At 45.2% G+C, this 19,178-nt stretch overlaps 19 protein-coding genes across 19 annotated transcripts; 8 read left to right on the top strand and 11 right to left on the bottom strand.

Moving 5' to 3' along the window:
• Positions 1-2: 2 nt before the first annotated feature.
• On the top strand, positions 3-899 carry EHEL_050930 (uncharacterized protein; the record flags this gene model as incomplete). The annotated part of the gene is made up of 1 exon (XM_003887235.2): positions 3-899. One exon carries the CDS (start codon positions 3-5, stop codon positions 897-899), a length of 897 nt encoding a protein of 298 aa, XP_003887284.2.
• An 80-nt stretch (positions 900-979) lies between these two features.
• Positions 980-1,354, top strand: EHEL_050920 (PX domain-containing protein; the record flags this gene model as incomplete). The annotated part of the gene is made up of 1 exon (XM_003887234.1): positions 980-1,354. The coding sequence occupies one exon, from the start codon at positions 980-982 to the stop codon at positions 1,352-1,354; it is 375 nt and encodes a 124-aa protein (XP_003887283.1).
• Position 1,355: 1 nt separating this feature from the next.
• EHEL_050910 (uncharacterized protein) lies at positions 1,356-1,931 on the bottom strand (the record flags this gene model as incomplete). Its single annotated transcript, XM_003887233.1, has 1 exon — positions 1,356-1,931. One exon carries the CDS (start codon positions 1,929-1,931, stop codon positions 1,356-1,358), a length of 576 nt encoding a protein of 191 aa, XP_003887282.1.
• Positions 1,932-1,999: 68 nt separating this feature from the next.
• Positions 2,000-2,722, top strand: EHEL_050900 (uncharacterized protein; the record flags this gene model as incomplete). The annotated part of the gene is made up of 1 exon (XM_003887232.1): positions 2,000-2,722. One exon carries the CDS (start codon positions 2,000-2,002, stop codon positions 2,720-2,722), a length of 723 nt encoding a protein of 240 aa, XP_003887281.1.
• A 147-nt stretch (positions 2,723-2,869) lies between these two features.
• EHEL_050890 (serine/threonine protein phosphatase 2A-like protein) lies at positions 2,870-3,973 on the bottom strand (the record flags this gene model as incomplete). Its single annotated transcript, XM_003887231.1, has 1 exon — positions 2,870-3,973. The coding sequence occupies one exon, from the start codon at positions 3,971-3,973 to the stop codon at positions 2,870-2,872; it is 1,104 nt and encodes a 367-aa protein (XP_003887280.1).
• An 84-nt stretch (positions 3,974-4,057) lies between these two features.
• EHEL_050880 (putative GTPase) lies at positions 4,058-5,644 on the bottom strand (the record flags this gene model as incomplete). The annotated part of the gene is made up of 1 exon (XM_003887230.1): positions 4,058-5,644. The coding sequence occupies one exon, from the start codon at positions 5,642-5,644 to the stop codon at positions 4,058-4,060; it is 1,587 nt and encodes a 528-aa protein (XP_003887279.1).
• A 131-nt stretch (positions 5,645-5,775) lies between these two features.
• EHEL_050870 (uncharacterized protein) lies at positions 5,776-6,546 on the top strand (the record flags this gene model as incomplete). The annotated part of the gene is made up of 1 exon (XM_003887229.1): positions 5,776-6,546. The coding sequence occupies one exon, from the start codon at positions 5,776-5,778 to the stop codon at positions 6,544-6,546; it is 771 nt and encodes a 256-aa protein (XP_003887278.1).
• A 43-nt stretch (positions 6,547-6,589) lies between these two features.
• EHEL_050865 (uncharacterized protein) lies at positions 6,590-6,835 on the top strand (the record flags this gene model as incomplete). The annotated part of the gene is made up of 1 exon (XM_059743504.1): positions 6,590-6,835. The coding sequence occupies one exon, from the start codon at positions 6,590-6,592 to the stop codon at positions 6,833-6,835; it is 246 nt and encodes an 81-aa protein (XP_059599487.1).
• A 53-nt stretch (positions 6,836-6,888) lies between these two features.
• Positions 6,889-9,012, top strand: EHEL_050860 (minichromosome maintenance protein; the record flags this gene model as incomplete). Its single annotated transcript, XM_003887228.1, has 1 exon — positions 6,889-9,012. One exon carries the CDS (start codon positions 6,889-6,891, stop codon positions 9,010-9,012), a length of 2,124 nt encoding a protein of 707 aa, XP_003887277.1.
• A 58-nt stretch (positions 9,013-9,070) lies between these two features.
• EHEL_050850 (uncharacterized protein) lies at positions 9,071-9,247 on the bottom strand (the record flags this gene model as incomplete). The annotated part of the gene is made up of 1 exon (XM_003887227.2): positions 9,071-9,247. One exon carries the CDS (start codon positions 9,245-9,247, stop codon positions 9,071-9,073), a length of 177 nt encoding a protein of 58 aa, XP_003887276.2.
• A 67-nt stretch (positions 9,248-9,314) lies between these two features.
• Positions 9,315-10,151, bottom strand: EHEL_050840 (peptidase C48 domain-containing protein; the record flags this gene model as incomplete). Its single annotated transcript, XM_003887226.1, has 1 exon — positions 9,315-10,151. One exon carries the CDS (start codon positions 10,149-10,151, stop codon positions 9,315-9,317), a length of 837 nt encoding a protein of 278 aa, XP_003887275.1.
• A 49-nt stretch (positions 10,152-10,200) lies between these two features.
• Positions 10,201-10,560, top strand: EHEL_050830 (uncharacterized protein; the record flags this gene model as incomplete). The annotated part of the gene is made up of 1 exon (XM_003887225.1): positions 10,201-10,560. One exon carries the CDS (start codon positions 10,201-10,203, stop codon positions 10,558-10,560), a length of 360 nt encoding a protein of 119 aa, XP_003887274.1.
• A 47-nt stretch (positions 10,561-10,607) lies between these two features.
• EHEL_050820 (uncharacterized protein) lies at positions 10,608-11,546 on the bottom strand (the record flags this gene model as incomplete). Its single annotated transcript, XM_003887224.1, has 1 exon — positions 10,608-11,546. The coding sequence occupies one exon, from the start codon at positions 11,544-11,546 to the stop codon at positions 10,608-10,610; it is 939 nt and encodes a 312-aa protein (XP_003887273.1).
• Positions 11,547-11,579: 33 nt separating this feature from the next.
• Positions 11,580-13,007, bottom strand: EHEL_050810 (serine palmitoyltransferase; the record flags this gene model as incomplete). Its single annotated transcript, XM_003887223.1, has 1 exon — positions 11,580-13,007. The coding sequence occupies one exon, from the start codon at positions 13,005-13,007 to the stop codon at positions 11,580-11,582; it is 1,428 nt and encodes a 475-aa protein (XP_003887272.1).
• Positions 13,008-13,058: 51 nt separating this feature from the next.
• EHEL_050800 (uncharacterized protein) lies at positions 13,059-14,129 on the bottom strand (the record flags this gene model as incomplete). Its single annotated transcript, XM_003887222.2, has 1 exon — positions 13,059-14,129. One exon carries the CDS (start codon positions 14,127-14,129, stop codon positions 13,059-13,061), a length of 1,071 nt encoding a protein of 356 aa, XP_003887271.2.
• A 100-nt stretch (positions 14,130-14,229) lies between these two features.
• Positions 14,230-15,093, bottom strand: EHEL_050790 (RhoGAP domain-containing protein; the record flags this gene model as incomplete). Its single annotated transcript, XM_003887221.1, has 1 exon — positions 14,230-15,093. The coding sequence occupies one exon, from the start codon at positions 15,091-15,093 to the stop codon at positions 14,230-14,232; it is 864 nt and encodes a 287-aa protein (XP_003887270.1).
• A 164-nt stretch (positions 15,094-15,257) lies between these two features.
• On the bottom strand, positions 15,258-16,880 carry EHEL_050780 (uncharacterized protein; the record flags this gene model as incomplete). Its single annotated transcript, XM_003887220.1, has 1 exon — positions 15,258-16,880. One exon carries the CDS (start codon positions 16,878-16,880, stop codon positions 15,258-15,260), a length of 1,623 nt encoding a protein of 540 aa, XP_003887269.1.
• A 37-nt stretch (positions 16,881-16,917) lies between these two features.
• EHEL_050770 (uncharacterized protein) lies at positions 16,918-18,117 on the bottom strand (the record flags this gene model as incomplete). The annotated part of the gene is made up of 1 exon (XM_003887219.1): positions 16,918-18,117. One exon carries the CDS (start codon positions 18,115-18,117, stop codon positions 16,918-16,920), a length of 1,200 nt encoding a protein of 399 aa, XP_003887268.1.
• An 81-nt stretch (positions 18,118-18,198) lies between these two features.
• EHEL_050760 (putative pseudouridine synthase) lies at positions 18,199-19,176 on the top strand (the record flags this gene model as incomplete). Its single annotated transcript, XM_003887218.1, has 1 exon — positions 18,199-19,176. The coding sequence occupies one exon, from the start codon at positions 18,199-18,201 to the stop codon at positions 19,174-19,176; it is 978 nt and encodes a 325-aa protein (XP_003887267.1).
• Positions 19,177-19,178: the final 2 nt, after the last annotated feature.

The raw sequence follows: 19,178 nt of genomic DNA, 5'->3' as shown, positions 1-19,178 counted from the left end.
TTATGGAGGAAAAGATCAAGAGTCTCGAGAAAAAGCTTTTGGGAATCGAGCAGCTCCGTGCAAAGTGCGAAGGCCTTAAAACTATGAATTCCAGGATAAGAGAGTACATGAGCAGGCTGGATGTGCTGGACAGCAGGATACAGTCCATAGATGCTCAGATAGCAGGATACGACCTTGTGGACCTTCTGAGTGACAAGTCTGCAGACATAAGCTCGATGAGCTTGGGGATGGTTGTTACTGCAATGAAGGACATGGCGTCTGCCAGTCTAAGGTTTAAGGAGGACGGCTCGGCAGAATACATGGAGAGATGCAGTGTTCTTTGGAAGAGAATAAGAAGAGTCGGGTTTCTGCGCCTGAATGAAATTGTATATAAGTCCACTGAGTCACTAACAATGAATCCAGACTTTGCAGAATTTATCAAGCTATTAGATGAAGGCCTTGTACACAGGATACAGGTAAAGATTTTGCAGCTAAGAAAGGCGGAATGCCTCAGGAAGTCTGCACACATAAAAAGAAACAGAGAGTTTCTGTTCAAATCGATGATCCAGCAGGAGCTGTATATATTTCTCTCTCTGTTTCCGCTGGAGACTGAAATGTTGGGCAGAAGACTAAGGGAGTTTAAGGAAGAAAGGCCCCTCGAAAGCTCAGGGCTTTTCGAGTGCTTCTCGTTCTCTGTTCTCAAGGAATACTTCGAAAGCTGCAGCACAGAAGAGCTTGAATCCCTGAAAAGCCGTCTGTACACGGAGCTTGAGGGCAGTGCCGAAAACATTTCAGGCGAGGCAGAGATAAGCGAACATGGAGACTTCTACACCGATGTTCTGATGCTTGTGTCTGTACGGCATTATCTTTCCTCGAGGCAGAACTATGAAGAGGTCCAAAGTGAGGTTATTGAGGTCTAGGCTCTGTAGCGTGCAGACAAGGAACTCAAAACAAAAAGTGAAACGGAGGCTCATAAACCTCTGAGCCAAGAAATAAACTGATGGAGGAAGAAAGGCTACTAGAAATAACGATTCCTGGGACAAGGGATGTTGAAGGCAAACACACAGAATACGAGGTTGTGTGTATCACTAACAGCAAAAGCTTCGAAAAGTGTTACACAAAGGCCTTTAGGCGATACAGCGACTTCTACAAGCTTCACCGCAGGCTCAAGTGCCTTATAAAGGTGTTACCAGAATTTCCAAAGAAGAGATGGAACAAGATGAGCAAGGATGTTATAGAGGAAAGGATGAAGATGCTATCTATCTACCTGAAGTTTGTGTGTGATCAGATTCTTAAGGGAGGAAAGGGTGTGGAGAAGATTGAGGCAGACGTTGTGGCCTTTGTGCAGGGAAAGGACTCTAAGACTTCAAGTTAATTTATTTAGGAGGGTCTCTTGCCTGCGGGCCCGGTGTTTTACTGTCTATTTCCCGAATGATGCCCAGCCTGTTTGAGATCCTTGCTATTCTTTTTGCCTCCTTTCTCAGCCTCCTAGACTTTTCGAGCTCCCCATTCTGCTTGAAAAACCGGCTTATGTAGAAAGGTGCCAGGAACATATCTGAGGATCCTCTATTAGATGCATACTCGTTGCACTCTAGTAGGGTTCTATAAAGGTTCTTGTTGTAGTAGGCTGCATCTTCTTCTTGGCCTGGCCTTTTTGTAAGCTGGACGTATTTTGAGTGCAAAGCCATAAACGACATCCTGTTGTGTTTCAGCTTGTAGTAGGCTATGACTTCCGAATGCTCTCCCTCCTCCTTTAGATCCCTGTAAAAGTTTAGGAAGCTTGAGAAAGAGGACAGGACCTCTGCATACTTGGCAGGGATTGTGTGCTCCTTCGGAAAAACCTCTGGATCCATCTTTGATGTGAAAGCAATCCTGTCCACATTACCTTCCAAAATGTACACTAGCGACAGCAGGTCATTGGTGGATGGAGGTTCCTCATAGTACTCGAACATCTTATCTTGCAGGGGACTTACACGAAGAGACTAAACAAACACATTAAATTTAATGCCCAAGACCCTGGATGGATAGAACCGATGAGTTTGTGAAGATCATCCGGGCCACACTCATTCCCCAGCAGGGAAGGCCTCTTCTTTCATCTCCATACACAAAGGCATTTGAAATAGATGCAGCAATAGAGAAGACACTTTCCGAAATAGATAGGATGCTAAGCAAGGAGAGGGTATATGAGTCATTTACACTACAGTCGAAGATAGACAAGGCCTGCGAGTTGGTGGGGAGGATGCGAGATGCTATAGGGCTTGAAACGAGATACAGAAACGATCAGGAAGCCATGTCGTATACAAATCTTGAGGGGATGATCAAAAACAGAGTGTCAAGATATAACATAAAGCTGAAGGAATTCATCAACAGAAGAAACGAGCGAGCACAGGCTGTGAGTGAGAGGAGGAAGGAGTTTGATTCTGAGTGCTCCCGAGAGTACCAAGACACTGTGCTTATGGAGAACGAGGTTGTCACAGAAAGGATCAAGGAAAGGCAGAAGATATCGATGCAGATCAGCGAGATAGGGCAGATAATGGAGGAAATAAGCATGCATGTGTCTCTTCAGGAGGAGAGCTTCAAAAGGATTGATGATCTCATGGCAACCTCAGATTCCCTCATTTCTGGAAGTCTCGATCTCATGAAGAAGACCTGGGAAAATGTTTCTGGTACTCGTCCTGCAATAATCAAGTTCGTGGTGTTCTGGCTAGTATTAGCCCTGGCCTTTTGGCTGCTGAGGAGGTGATTTTATGTAATCAATTGAAAAAGTAAGAATCTTGCTTGAATGAGAAGCCTAGAACTTTTCTAAACAGTTTTTATATAAACAAAAGCATTTGGATTTGTTGTCGAGCTACTGTCCCAAGAAGGCCAGTCCTTTTGCCACGTTACTTCATTAAACATGCCGGTATTCAAGTATCTTGTCTTCACAGGCAACAACGAAATTTTCTCCGTTAGAGCTCACAAGCTTGAGCTTGTCCTTCTTCTCCATGTTCTTTGGATCACACGGTACAAGCAAGTCTTCTTTTGATCCATCAAGAAGATTGATGATGTGAACAGTGTCTCTGAATCCACCTGTGAATCCGTGGCGGTCCGAGCAGCATATCCTGAACCTTGCGTATACAGCATCCGATTCGTAGACAGAGCTGATCTCGTCTGTATCATCGCATAGTATAGTAGTGAAAATGTTGTTCTTGGGATTCCTCATGTCGTAGAGCGTGACAGAATTGAGGCTTCTAGCAAGAATAAGGTTCGAGTCGACAAACTGGAAGTCGGAAATAGACTTCACAGCACCCTCAATCCCATCCACATCCACGCCGTCTATTGTCAGAGTTTCTAATGACTTGGAGGACAGCCTTAGGTCATTCACACGGATCTCACCAGAGCTTGTTGAATATCCAAACACCATATTCATCTCCTTACTGAACTTTGTCGAGTTGATCACAAACATCAGGTCGCTGTACTTATGTGGTTTTACGTCTACAATAGTAAAGCATCCATCGATCTTTTCAGGCTTCCACAGATTGATCTTCAGATAGTCCGAGGACAAAAGATACTGCTTGTCGTTGTTAAGGCTGAGGCTGTTCAAAATGCATGGGTGCACATTCTTGCATTCCTTTACACACACACACTCGTATTCTTCAGCATACTTTCCCTCCAGAATCTCCCTGGTAGCCCCTTTATTCCTGACCTTCCACACCTTCAGGTTTCTTTCGTTCCCAACAATAAGAATCTCGTTCAGGCCCCCATCGTCAAACCTCTCAATCGCTAACACCTTTTCAGCCACGTCGCAGCTCTCTAGGTAGTCAAACTCTAGCTCAAATCCTTGGAATGAGTACAGCTTCCTGTCCCCATAACAGTTCACCCTTCCGTCCCCACATCCCACGTACAAGTTCTCCCCATACAGCACAGAAGTAGCCTTCTCCTTGTTGTCTAACGAATTAAGCTCTAGAGTAAAGGCTCTGCATTGCTTCCACATCGGAATTCTATTATTACCCATAGCTAAGATTTTTTATTAAGAAAAAATTGCTCCTGACTTCGCAGCAATAATTGCGTCATTAAGTACCTTTTAATGTAATACGGATCACCTGCGGCCTCTGTAGAGGTGCTTCGGCTTCCTGTCGTAGTAGTTCTTGTCGTCAAACCTGGCCTTCTTCTTCTTTAGGTGCTTGGGAGGCTGCACAACCTGGATCTTGCTTTCCTTTTTCACCTGGACAGCTACCTCTCCCCCGCCGCTCTTTGATCTAAGTTTCCACGAGTCCGGGATCTTCTTCTTCTCATTGAGCCTGTTGATAATCCTCCTTCTTTCTATCCCAATGGCAACTTCCTTCTTTATGGCCCTTTCCTCCGGGGACAGGACATCGTATGTCTTGTCGTACATCGGGAGCATATCCTCTTCTTCCTTCTCAATCTCTGAGAGCCTCTTCTCAATCTCGGGGTCAAAGAAATCAGCCACATTCTTGCCGTCAATGATCTCAGGAACAATGTCGTACTTATACTCCTCGGGAACAAGATACCTTTCCTGTTCATTCTCAATCTCCGTTATCTCCCTCGAGCAGATAAATGCCTCGGCCTTCTCCCTCACTTCCCTCGGCCTGATTATGGTGATTCTATTGATGTGCTCGCAAAGTTTGTCGCTGTTGATCTTCTTCTCAAACCTCTCGTCAAGTAAGAGATCGCACGCCATTCCTTTGACTGTGTCTATGTTCTCCTCCCTTTCGCAACTCATCTCCATGTACTTCTTTCCTTCCAGAAACTTCGTGATCATCTCCTTGTTCTCTACCTCAGACAGCTTCATAATGTCGCTCTTGCTTAGCACAATAACCATGGTCGAGTTGAGGAGAGGATTCAGTGTGTTAAATAGATCTATCTGCTCCTCAATAGAGTATCCGCACGTCTCACTCAGGTCAATGAAGTACAAGACAACAGCCTTTATATGTGCAAGCGCAGTTATGCTGAGCATCTCAATGGTGTTTCTGTTCTCAAGAGGCTGGTCAAGAATCCCTGGAGTATCAATCACCTGCCATTTCAGATACTTGTAGTCAAAGTGCCCCACATAAAGGCTTTTTGTTGTAAATGGATAGGGCTGAACCTCGACGTCTGCTCTCGACACCTTCTTGACAAATGAGCTCTTCCCAACATTTGGAAATCCACATACAAGAAGAGTTCTTCCAGACAGATCTATCGACGGCAGTCTACTCATGTGCATCCTAACCTCTTCCAGATACTCCAGCGTCTTTCCGAGCCTTTTCACTCCAGATGCCATCCTCCCAAGTGCAGCCCTCTTCAGCTGTTTGCATCTGTAAAGACTGTCTGCAAACTTCAGGAGCTTCATAAACTCCTTCGAGACCTTTTCAATCCCATTCCTTGCTGCATTCACGTGCCCAAGAGCAAGCTTGTAGTGGTCCCTGTCATATAGAACATTGATCAAGTCTGCATAAAATGGATGGATGTCCTCAATCCTCGGGAAGTCAGTAAGAATCGTTCCAAGCCTCGATGCAAACTCGTTTCCAGCATGCTTCACCTTCCTCATGTAAAACATCCTTATCTTAATGATGTTGTACTGGGGATGGACAACCGTCGGCGTCTTTCTTTGGGTCTTATTGAGAGACGTGTCTATCAGCTCCATGTTCAGTGGCACAGGAGTTATGTGCCCAAAGTTCGCTTTCATTTGGGGTGTTTCCCAAGAACGAAAAAATTGCAGGACACCCACACAGCCAGGCATTAGAGATTCCATTCCATTCCTACCTTTTGTCGGCGGCAAAACACCATAGGTCTAGAGATTCTTTAACCCATATCCAGATGCTTAGGCTGTATGAAGGAACAATCTTTCTTCCAAGTAGCCCTCCAGAGTGTACCTTCGTCCAAATAATACACCGAAAAACAACCAGGATTCTCCCAGGAGAAAAGTACAATATACCTGTATGCCTTGGCTGCCAAGCGGTGTTCGACAACCTTTACATCCATACAGGAAGCCCAAGCCTCATGACTGTGAATTACATACAGACTTACGTGTCCAAGAAGAGGCAGGGAATACTGTCATACAGGGAATTCCAGGATATCGAGGTCACAAGAGAAAAGGTACTGAAATCAGAGATATACGAGGTGCATCCCCCGTTTACCATTAGAGAATACTTTGACGGAACGTTTCTATTTCTCAAGCTAGAAGAACTGTTTGGGGAGGAGGAGATTAGGAGGTACGAGGTGTACAGCGAGAGGAACGAGCGTGTGGAAGAGAAGGGATCTGTCTATAGGATATATCCAGACAGAAGGTATGATCAGGAGTACGTCATTTTTGGAGAGGGGTTTGTATATAGGTTTGAGCCAAGATGTGTTGCTGCATGCCCATTTTACTTTAAGTTCTGGAGGGCCGAGGAAACAATATACTTTGTTGCAAAGCCAAAAAACACTGTCTTGAAGGTGGAATGCCCAGAGCTTGTGTCGTCTGACACATCAAGTGGCACAATAAGCCTCCCGTTCGATCAATTCGACGAGCAGGGCGGGTTCCTGTGCGTCGGAGACTACAGACTTGGATACTCTTCCGAATTCTACAAGGAGCATGGCATGCACTAGATTCCCAAGAGGCATATGATATTGGAATCTGAGGACACCCTGAATGGAAAACATAAAGAGGAATAGAAGGTTTCTAGGCATAGCACTCATAAACTTTGCGATCTCTGTGTTTATTCTCTTCCATGCCCCGATGTTTATTCCTGTATCCTATATCTCCCCGAAGGTATGCCTCAGATTTGCGTCTTTGTTCATATATACCTTTGTCTACATATTTGTTCTTCTTGGAGCCAACGTTGGGAGGATTGCCCCCAATAAACTTGCTAGGAGGGTTATAGCTGTTGAGCAATGAAGGATGTGCAGTAGGCCTTGGATACTTGGATAGAAGAAAATTTTTATCCTAAAATGACAGAGGAGGTTCATGAAAGGTTCCTGGAATTTCTGGATAGTACGCCCAAGATCAGGGTGGAGGCTGAGCAGGCGATATATAGGAACGAGGCGGTGCTGCTGATTGATCTTCAGGACATCAATGCATACTCTGCAGAATTGTATGCCGACATAATTCGGAACTTTTCACAGAACATCGACAAGATTAACAGAAGCACTGCGCTTTACACAATGAGGGAGTTTTCGAAGGCACTTGAATGCACGTCATTCCACAACAGCCATGTAGTGTATAAGATCAGGGAGCTGAAGAGCGACAAACTCGGACAGCTTTTAAGCTTCAGCGGGACGGTTACAAGAACCACTCAAGTTAGGCCGGAGCTCTCCAAAGGAACTTTTGTATGCAAGGTGTGTAGCTCTGTTGTTGGCGATGTTTTCCAGGAGTTCAAGTATACAGAGCCCCTGGTGTGCCCCAACCACCTGTGCACAAACAGAAGGCTATGGAAGCTTGATATTGACAAGAGCAAGTTTCTGAACTGGCAGAAGATACACATCCAAGAAAACACAGAAGAGATTCCTCCGGGGTCCCTTCCAAGAAGCATGGATGTGATTGTCAGGAATGATTTGGTGGAAAAGATAAGGGCTGGGGATAAGGTTGTGATGACGGGATATCCCATAGTTGTTCCTGATGTGGTACAGCTGATGATGCCTCAAAGCAAGACTGTCCCCATGCAGAGTGGGGAGCTGGACGAGATCAAGAAGAAGAGGAACATAAACATAAAGGATCTTAACTACAAGTTGAGCTTTATGTGCATCCATGCCGACTGTAGCGTTGTTGAAGACGACGAATTTACAAACGAGGAGCTTGGGATCATAAGCGAAATGAGATCGACGCCCGACCTCTATTACAAGCTAAGCCAAAGTATGTTTCCATCGATACACGGGCACTACTCAATTAAGAATGCCATACTACTGCTACTTGTTGGAGGGGTTGGAAAGAAAGCAGAGGGAGGAACCAGCCTGCGGGGAGATATAAATGTTCTGCTTGTTGGCGATCCCGGAACTGCGAAGTCACAGTTTCTGAAGCAGGCAAGTGCATTTCTCCCAAGAAGCGTTTACACGTCTGGCAAGAGCAGTAGTGCGGCAGGCCTCACGGCTAGTGTGATAAAGGACGGAGAGACTGGAGAATTTACCATTGAAGCAGGGGCATTGATGCTGAGCGACACCGGCGTATGCTGTATCGACGAGTTCGACAAGATGAATATTAAAGACCAAGTGAGCATCCACGAGGCAATGGAGCAGCAGACAATAACCATATCCAAGGCTGGAGTGAATGCAACCCTTAATGCCAGAAGCAGTATTCTAGCAGCAGCGAATCCCATAAAGGGAAGGTACGATAGGAAAAAGACATTGAGGCAGAACATAAACCTCAGTGCGCCTGTTATGTCAAGGTTTGACCTATATTTCGTTCTTATCGACGATGCAAATGTGGAAAACGATAGGAATGTTGCAACGCATGTCCTCAACAGCCACGCATCGGTTGCTGATTCTGGGGTGCTTTCAAGCTACTTCACAAGAGAGCAGGTCAAGCTGTATTTGCGGTATGCAAGAAAGAGAACGCCCAGGATGACTGAGGAAGCAAAGGAGATGCTCATCAAGAAGTATATAAGCATAAGACAGGACAGCCTTATTCACAGTAACAACTATATGATGACTGTCAGACACCTAGAGAGCCTTATCCGGCTCAGTGAGGCACTTGCAAAGGTACACGGTAGTGAGCTTGTGACGAAGGAGTACGTGGAAGAAGCACACAGACTGGTGAAGAGCAGTGTTGTTGAGGTCAAGGGCGAAGATATAGAAATAGTCCCTGGGACGGGAGACGAACCTGGATTCATGATAAATAGCAAGGATTACATAAGAATAACCAACTCCTTCATATACCTCATAAAAACACGGGAGCCTATGGAAAGACATGAGCTGATCGAGGCATTTCTTTTTGAAAACGAATCATCCATAGAGAGTGAGAAGGCCTTGATTGAAGAGCAGAACAAGGCTGAAAACGTACTGTCCTTCCTCATAGGCAAAGAGGGTGTTCTGTTCATCACCGATGGGAAAATCCACATTCATCCCAGCTATGATGTATGAAATAAAGACCTATCCTTTTGATTCTACCATCTTCACTTGAGTCAGATACAATTGTTTATTACTGGTCATCAATGGCTGCTTTGATTGCAGATATGTCATTCAGGATGCCATGGACTTCACTTGCTGTCCAGGGATTCACAAACTCCTTTATATCTTCGTATGGTGCATATCTTGCGAGCTCTCTTATCTCGTCGATAACGCTCTTTTCAATGAACCTGAGTGTCTTCTCGCACATTTCTCTTCTGAGATCCCTGGCAAGATCGTTCTTTTCTCTTTGCTCTTCAGTGATCTCCTCTCTATCTTCAGCTTCCTTCTTCTTTGGTGACTTCTTCATGAGTTCCAAGGGCTAGGGGTTTCTTGTCTGTAATCCCAACACTTCTGCCTTCCTTTGGATTAGACTCCACCTGTGAAAACTGGTGGAACACCTCGTATAGAATCTGCCCAGACACTATTTCGTGCAGCATCAATTTCCTGAATCTCGGGATCCCGTCAGAGGAAAGCCACTCACGACTCCCGCAAAGTCTGTATCTTCCAAACATGCATACAAACACCCCACAATCCCTTCCGTTTCTCTGTAAAGGTATTTTTTTCTTGATGTCGACAGACAAGAAAGGTTCTTTCCTGTATATTCTGCTCCATTCGTCTTTTATGTATCTGAGTATCCTAAGAACTACCTCGGTGTACACACTCCCCATGGAGTCGTAGTGCTCAAGCACTCTCCTTCTGACGTCAAAAACTATAAGTATCCAGTGGCCTGGAACGTGCACAGGTATGTACACCAACCTGCTCTCAAATATGTTTATCCGTGAGGTCCATCTCTGCACCCAAGGAATGCCTCTTCTGCTCAGGGCTGCATAGAAGAATGTAGAGAAGACATACACGCTGGCGTTTGAATGCTTGGCAAGAAGTTCGAAATATACGTTGATTATCTTGTCGTTGAGCATAAACCCATCCTTTGTTCTCTCTATATCTTCAGGGAGCAGCTCGTATCCTTCTCTTTTGATAGTAGTGGGCGTTTTAAGACAAGCCTCGGCAATGGCGTCTAGCTGCTCCTGGGTGGAGGGAATCATGCCGGCGCCGTCCGTGCTTCCATCATCTACAGTGCGATGATCTCCGCTTCTTATCACTTTTTCATCCATAAAAGCGTCCTAACTATTTGGGGAGAATGGCTGCAGTGCCCATACTTCAATGGAGGGAGACAGCCTTCAAAACGACCCGCAGGCGTTTGACATTGGGAAAAAAGGATTTCTTAGCTATGAGGAGTACAGGGGATACTGCCTCAGTATACTCAAGCAGCCCTTGGGAAGAAAAAAGGTAGGTGACAGAATCGAATACAACGACATAAGATTTGCATCATGCGAGGTAGAAATCGATGGGGTCTTCGACTTCTTTTCCTCCGGAGAAGACTGCATCTCGCCCCAAACACTCAAGAAGGCGATATCTAAGCTTGAGATGAACATTTCAGATGAAGACATAGCAGTAATGCTGGACATGTTCAACTCAGACAAGCTGGTATCGAGAGAATCGTTCTCAAGACTGTTTGGATAGGCTTGCTTACCAACACCTAAGAAGGAATAAAATGTTTATTTTCTTCGCTACTCCACCTTAAGCTCTTCAATACTCCTCATGTCAAGGGCATTAAATCCATGCTCTCCCCCAATATACACCATGCTGTCCTTGAAGCACAGATCAAAGATACATCCCACACCCCCTTCAACAAGCTTGAAGCTCTTCTCGTCTCTTATGTCACCACATCCGACAATTCCATTGCATGTGCTAAACACAATCCTATTTTCTCCGTCTCCTTTTATGCTCAGTATCTTCTCTGCCCCAATCGGTATCTTGAACGTACGCATCCCCATAGGCATGTTTATAAGAAGTATATGGTCGAAGTCTCCACCAACAATAAAGTAGTTGTTCATGTACAGAACACACTCGGGAGTCCCCTCAACACTAATTCTGCTCAGGAGATGGGCGTTCTTTCTCACCACAATGCATCCTTCCAGTCCCAGGCAGACAACATCACTTGAAGGTATCTTGTCCATGGCAGACCCGCCTCTCACATGAACATCCATAAGCTTCTGGTGGCTCTTGGCATCAAATATCACGAAGTTGGTCTCACTGAGAGTGTAAACCTTGCCATCTTCATAGCATATGTCCTGTATCTCGTTATACTGTCCAATGCAGACATTCTGAATACACAGATCAAGAGTAAACAGGTGCACATTTCCTCCGACAGTCCCCACAACAAGTTTGTCTCCGTTTATCTTTATCCGGGAAATATCCTCGTTCACAGAAACATTGTTGATCTCTCCCTCCAGAGTCATCAGAGATATCGTTCCGTCCAGAGAGGCAACAATAAATCTTTCCTCGTCTATGAACTTGCAGAATATTACAGAGTCATCGAAGTCCTCCACCACGCTGATGATATCTCCCGTTTCCAGATCAGTTACAATGCATTTGTCATCTCCTCCCCCATGTATTAGCATGTTCCTCTTCGGGTTCAAGTCTATTCCATACACCTCACTATCCATGGGACCCCCATTCCTATGCTTTATTCCTACCCCTCATCTACAAATCTTCATCCCAAGCCTTTCTCCAACCCTGTCAATCACCTCAAAGGCCTTCATTATATCCTCGGTGCTGTGGGACGCAGAAATGCACAGTCTGACCCTGCTCGTCAGTATAGGCGTTGCAGGATACCCAACAACAACAACTCCGATTCCTTCATCCATGCATAGCCTCGAAAACTCAGCTAGCTTCCCAGGGCAAACAACGAGAATGGGGATGACCGGAGAAAACTCATCTCCAAGCACAAAAAAGCCTGCATTCACAAGGCTCTGCCTCATGAGGACAGTGTTCGACCTAAGCTTTTCGATCCTCAGCCTCCCGAGCTCCGTAAACTTTATACACCTTAGACTCTCCAATATCTGCGAGCATACAAACGGAGGTATCTGGTCTCCATAAAGAGAAAGGTCGCTGTAGAACCTCAGCCATGTTATTAGCTTCTTCGACCCCGCTATATATCCTCCCATTCCTCCAAAGGATTTTGTAAACGTTCCCATGAAGATGTCGATTTCCTTGAAGTCTACTCCTGTGTGCTCGCAGACGCCCCGTCCAGTGGCACCCAGCGCTCCTATAGAGTGTGCCTCATCCACAAATATGTAGAACTTGTACTTCTTCTTCAGCTCAACCAGCCTTTTCATGTTTGCAACCGTCCCTTCCATCGAATAAATTCCCTCCACAATCACAATGATCTTCTTCCATGCTCTGTGTGTCAAAGGCTGCCCCTGCGAGATATTGAAGACCAGCTTGCTCTCTAGATCCTCCATGTTGTTGTGCTCAAACACCCTTATAACCCCCTTGCTTATCTTTGCTCCCGTTATCAGCGACGCATGGTTGAGCTCGTCAGACAAGATAAGTGTTTCTTCTTCGCATATCACAGGTATGTTTGAAGAGTTTGTGCCATATCCAATCGAAAACACCATACAATCCTCCTGGTATAGGAAAGATGCCATTTCCTCTTCCAGCTCTCTGATTATGCCGTAGCAACCCACCTCTCTGGTTGGCGCCGTCATCACAAGAGGATACTGCCGCACCACATCCACAACCTTCTCCACAATTGGGCCCTCGTTGCTGCTGAATCCAAGATAGTTGTATGATCCAAGATTAAGTAGCCTTAGCTTTCTTCCTGTAAATCGAAAGGTCTCGTTGTAGTCCTCAGATATCCTCTCTAGAACCGTGACATATCTTCCGGGAACACCAGCAATAGGCCGTTCGCAGCAGTCCCGGCCTCTTCGGAATATCCTGCGGCTGAAGAAGCTCTCGAAACTACCATACAGTGGCACTTTTCCATTGTCCAGCTTATATCTTTTGTACATCCTCGGAAAAAACAGTTTTCCAAATGTATCTCTGGCATGGCCCAGCAGAACAACAATAAGATAGAACAGATATGTGACTAGCATCAGGTGCAGTGGGATCTTGTTCTCCCCCATCTTGGTTTGTTTGGATTCTTTCAAGTGTCTTTTGTTCTATCAATACTCACGTCATTCATATTCTCCGGCAGCATAGTTCAGCTCCGGATAATAACCGGTCGCAACAATCCGGCCCTCGTAAACAAGCCCTCCAAGCTCGTCACGAACCCTCTCTGATGTTTCTAGATCTCTGCATTCTACAAAGATTCGAGAACTTCCAGGCTGTCTGGCTGCACCAAGACTGTTCCCAGGCACCATCACGTCCTTCACACCTCCATACTTAGAACACATCTTCTTGATTCCCTCTACAGCCTTGGACACATCTGTATCCCAAGGCCCTATCACATTCAGGACAGTCACTATCCTGGTTCTTTCCCTGCTGAGAGCAATGGGTCCCGCCATTCTTCTTGGAGCAAGGTGAGGAATGTTCTTCCCAAGGTTCAGAATCGTACACCCTTCGTAAGCTCTTGCAGAGGTCAGAGGCTTGCCTATGTCTGACATAAATATATGACTTGTAGCCCTGATAAAGGGCTCGCAAAACTCCGGGTTCCTGAATGTAAAGACAAAGTACAGGGGATTGCCACATGTCCTGAAGCTTTGCAAAGGCGATATTTCGTCAAGAGCATCTCTAAGAATCGGTGGGCTTACATCCAACGGGCCCAGTATAATCTTGTTTCTGTCGCACGGAACATCTTTGCAGTACTTACTCCCTTCATTTCTTGCTTCCGAGGCACCTGGAAGCTCTATGTACTCGGCAGGGCGAAGAAAGGAGAAGTCCCTATTGCTTAGGCGCAAACATTCCGTAGCATCCTGCCTTGAATTGAACACAATCTCAACCCCAGTGTTTGTACCCTTAAGAGTAAAGCCCCTGAAGAAACGCAGTAAGAACCTATTCACTGAGCTCACACCCAAAGACGTCAGGCAAACAATGGTCACGCTGTTTCTGTAATCCTCCTCGGTGAATTCGTCTGTCTTTAACCTTGGAAGTAAAAGTGGTACATAAAGATCTTTTTCATACTCCTTTGTAATGTCGATGTTGGACTCGAGAATCTCCTCAAGGTATTCCACTCCCTCAATCATACACTTCCCCACATCAAACAGATTCATTCTCCTGAACCTCTTGTCGAGCGGAAGCAACCCCATCTCAGCAGGGACTATCTCCCGGTTATAACCTTCCGAAAATGTGCTGTAATGGATGGAAAAAATATTTTCGGTCGAGTTTATTAGTCAAATAGTCTGTTTATCAAAGCTCCATAATGTTTGGATCAAGTTGAATGATCGCCGCAAAGTTCCCAAAAAACATCTTCATAAAATTTACAAGAACTCCGACCTGCTCCAGATCCAGCTCGTTGTGAGGCTTGATCACAAGATTCGGCATCATTATGGTAGAAATCCCTTCCATGTTCATGTTGTCCTTGTGGTTTTTTCCCTTGTCCGTTGCAATGTCATGTATAACATACAAAAAGTAGATCATCGCCTCAAGGACATGTCTATTTGTCTTTGGCATTGATATAAATAGCATCTGACAGAGAATAATCTGGTCCTCCCTGCTCTCAACCTTTGCTATTTTGAACATAGTGTCTATTAGACTTTCCGGAATGATTGTGCTAGAGTACTCTCTGAGGATTTCCTTGAATGCAGTGGTAAGGTCAATAACATTGTAGTCCCGGACAAGAATCCTTCGAGCTTCTCCATACGAGAGATTCCTTCTGACACACATGTTGATAGTCTCCACACACTCCTTGATTGTTGTGATTGAGTTTCTGACCCTGAAGATCCCTCCGACCTTGCAATCGAGGCTTAAGACAGTCTCCGTTAGTATGTAGAAATTCCTAGGGACCATCAGCTCTCCCTCCTTTCCATAGCTGAGCCTAGTGACAACCCACTCGTACTTGGAAGAAAGCTTCAACATTTCATGAGAAAAAAACATTCTTGCAAATCTGCCTTGCCTCAGCTTGAATATCTCAAAGGTCCCAAAGTACTTGCGTATCAGATCGTCATAATAGTCGAAGAAGCTGCTTCTGTATACCTCGAAGTCTTTATCGTCAAGGCCGTTCACCGTCCTTAGGCTTCTTTCAAATGGCTTCCCTAGGGATTTCCTCTCCATTGTTTATTTACTAACCAATCTATTTCTAGCTATATAAAGTCACTACAATCTGAAACAGTACTGATACCTACCTGTAAAAGAGCTTCTACATAGTAAGAGCAAACCTCTGATATTAGTTCCACATGTTTTAGTAGTTGAAACCCAGAGCTCGAGGAGGCCGGAAATTAAATGAAGGTACTAGCCATCTTCATCCACTCAATGCTGCCAAGGAAGTGAATAAACAGGTCGTTGTGCTCCGTGACTTCTAATATGTCTTTGAGGCTTGCTATACTTTCAATGAGCTTATTTTCAAATGGTTTCATCTCTTCCCAGCTCAGTGCAGACTTACACTCCACATCCAGAAAGTCAAAGCAAAGATCAAAAAAACTACTCCATGCATAGTACGCCTTCTCACTTGTCAGATACAGGTCGCGAAGCCATCTTTTTGTACTGGTGAGCAAGGCATTCCTTACATAGTCCATGTCCTTCTCCACCTTTATTGGATTCATTCTCGAGTGGATGGAAAATCTGAATCTATCAACCACCATCATCGCCATTCTTGCAAACCAGAACCTTTTGAGCCTGCTCATATAGTATGATATGCTGGTGAGTGTAAACAAAAACCTGAAGACTATCTCGAGCTCAGATACAGTCCTCGGAGATAGGAAGTTCCTCAAAATGGATGGCGTGTATTCGATACTCAGCAGCTGTAGCATTGTGGAGTGCCTTTTCTGGCAAGGCTGCATCTGAGCATTCAGAATCTGTAGAATGTACTCGTTGGTCGACACATCAGATCTTATGAACGAAAGACCTTCCACATGCTTTGACTCTCTGATGGCATTCATCTTGGCAACCGTTCTTTCGCTGGGAAAAAACATTTCGTCCACCAGCTCCTCAAATATATCTAGATATAGGGAAGACTCGTTCATTAGTAGGTACCTATGCATCACATCGAACTCCTTTTCAAGCCCGCCTCTTAACGACTCCATAAACTGTATGCTTAGATATGCATTCAGCCCCGTCAGCCCAAGGCGATTGTACTCTCTTCTGGATCCGTGGAATATGTTCTTCCCCTGGATCCTTCTCCCGAGGTTGATGATTCTTCCACAGTTGTAGATAATCTCTTTGTGTTCCGCCAGGAAGTACGGGACATTCTCCTCAACAATAGTATATTGGTGTGTCCAGGCACATTCCGTGAACTCGCTCAGACACTCGTTTTTCCTCACCATAAACTCACTGCAGGGCATCAATCCCTCAGTGACCCAGCTTTCCACCTCTGCCTTTATCCTTAGAACACAGGGGCCAATGAGCTCATCATAGATGTCCAGAAACCGGACCGTCCCGTCTCTTCTTCTCTTAAGCAGGTTCAATATCCTCACGCCAGACATGTTTCTGACATCGTCTACTATCTCCCTCATCTCATCAAACTCCTCAATCGAACTTCTTAGACTCACCATAAGCATCTCAATGCTCCACACCTTACTTCTCAGGCTCATAAGGTGCTTCAGATACTTGCTGACCCTTTGCTCAAAGTGGTCTGCTACTATCTCCTTAACCGTGTCTGACGAGTATTGTGACTTCAGTATGAACTTGTTGAGAACTCTCACATTAATGGCTAGCGATTCAAATGGAAGAACAAGTTGTGGAGGATATGTGGGATCGGCTACCAATGCATATCTCTTGTCCTTCACTCCTATCTTCATATGCGTGGTGTCCACTCCGCAAAGAAGATAGAAGAGGTTCTCCAGCATTATGGCGTGTCTCTCCTTCTCAAGGTCCATCCCCTTGCCACAATTTTCTTTGTTCATAGAAACAAAAGGGATCAGCCAAGGCTTTATTTCTTTGTTAAGACCTGTATCCTAGTCCTATCCACCGAAGGTCAAACCTGCTTGCCAACAGAGTCGGCACCAAAAACACAGATATCAGGTAAGAAAGCATGTTCAGGTGTCCGGCCATGGGCGAGAAGCTCCGAAGATCGAAGAAGACATTGCCAAGCAACACGATCAGGTTTGAGAACAGAAAAACGAACATCATGTTCGAACTGCAGAACGTGGCCACTAGCGGTCTGTACATAACGATCATGCTCTCCAAGAGCATGTAAATCCCCAAATGGAAGGTGTGGAGGGTGAGCACCCAAAACACAAATGCTCCATTCCCTAGCCTCCTGGATCCCTCACTTGAGAGGCAGAATGCTACATAGAGACATCCAAACAGGCCCGACATGCCTAGAGCCCTCAATGCCTTTCTTCTTATCTTTTCTTGGGAAAGACATATCTTTCCTACCTCAGTTGCCATCAGAAATATAGATACATACGGAACAATTGCTACAATCCCTTCCTTGTTCTTTTCTAGGAATGTTCTCCTTTCGTCTGAAAAGATGAAAAACATCAGTCCAGAGAACTTGAGGATGACCTCATACACAGTTACTATCAAGAGCCCAAGAAGGAGGTTATGCCTGCACTTTATGGCCGAGCATATGAGATTTACGGCTGCAAGTAGGAAGTAAAAGTTTAAGTGTGTTCCGTATTCTTTTGGGTTCACATTGATACCAAACCATCTGATGAAAAAGAACCTTACAAATCCCAAAAGAATAAGGGCGAGATAGGACTTGATATGCCTTTTTTGGAATCTGCTCCTGCATCTCACCACCCCGCTATTGTATATGAAGCTCCCTACACCTATATCCATCATCGATACTCCAAGGTAGTGAGACTTTCCAAGTCTTTTATCGAATATTACGAAGTCCACGCCGTATATCGCAATCACAACCAGGGCGGAGATCGTGAACCGCATATAATCTATGACCGATGTCTTTTCGCTAGTGGATTCATGGTCTCTTCTTATCTTTGGGTATTTAATTAGCATAGCCAAACAAATGTACAGAATCCATATGCTGTCTGGGAACATAATGGCACAGTACTGAGGAACTATACAGAACAGGAAGTCGTTGAGAATAGTCTTCTTATACCCAGATGAATAAACCACTAGAGACAGTATCGACATTCCTGTTATCTGCAGATGCTCCAGCTCGTTTGTGTTCTTCATTAGGAGGCCCTGGAGCACAAGCCAAATATATCTGTTCCAAGCACGCCTCTGCTGAACTTTAATCTGGGGATGAGCCCTTGGATGCCGAAGGGAGAGGCCGAGTATTTTTTCACATACAGAACCAATGTCAAGGGACGGTGGTGCGGAAGGCCTGTTATAGATGTTCTTGCTTCAGAGTTCAGGACAAGGACCAGAGACTATTTTTTGTCTGCACTGGAGTGTGGCGTGATAACAGTTAACGAGGAAGTTGTAGAGCCTACAAGGATGCTCAGGATCGGAGACGTAATAAAGCATACTGTTCATATCCACGAGCCGTCGCATCCGGAGATCGATGTTATAAAGATAGAGGAAGACTATGTTGTTGTAAACAAGCCGTCTGGGATTCCCTGCCACCCCACAGGAGGTTATAGAGAATACTCTGTCACAAGAGCGCTTTTTGGAGACCAGAAGGTTGCCTGCATCAATAGGCTGGATATGCCTGTGTCTGGCGTGCTGATAATTGCAACAAGAAACCACTCGAAATGCCTGGAAAGTATCCGAGATGCCGTGAAGATCTACATTGCAAAGGTCTGTGGAATGTTTCCTGATAGTGTGGTTGTGGATAAAGGCATCAAGTGCACAGAAGGTAAGAACAGGCATGTGAGTGACGAAGGAAAGGCATGCTTAACGCTATTCAGAAGGCTGGAGTACAAAGATGGATACTCACTTGTCGAGTGTAAGCCTGTGACGGGGCGTACACATCAGATTAGAATACATCTACAGAGTATTGGATTTCCGATCATAAATGACGTAATGTATGGTGATGGTGTGCAGCCTCCGCTACCTCAAGATGATGTCTGTCATGCAGACATAAATGGACTTGGGGACAGAAGGATGTATGAGTATGTGGTTAAGCATTGCAAGGGAAGGAGCAACCGGTCCTTTGTCGCCAAGGGCCACTACATCTGCCTCCATGCTTGGAAGTACATATATAACGGAATAGAGTATGTGGCAAGCTTGCCCAACTGGTGTAGAGGATGGGACCTAGCATCATCGCAAGTTACAGAGAAAAATTTATAAAT

This window comes from Encephalitozoon hellem, chromosome V, assembly GCF_000277815.2.
Source record: "Encephalitozoon hellem ATCC 50504 chromosome V, complete sequence".
NCBI classification, from domain to species: Eukaryota; Fungi; Microsporidia; family Unikaryonidae; genus Encephalitozoon; species Encephalitozoon hellem.
The sequence above is the reverse complement of the archived record's forward strand: the minus strand, read 5'-3'. Positions and strand labels throughout refer to the sequence as shown.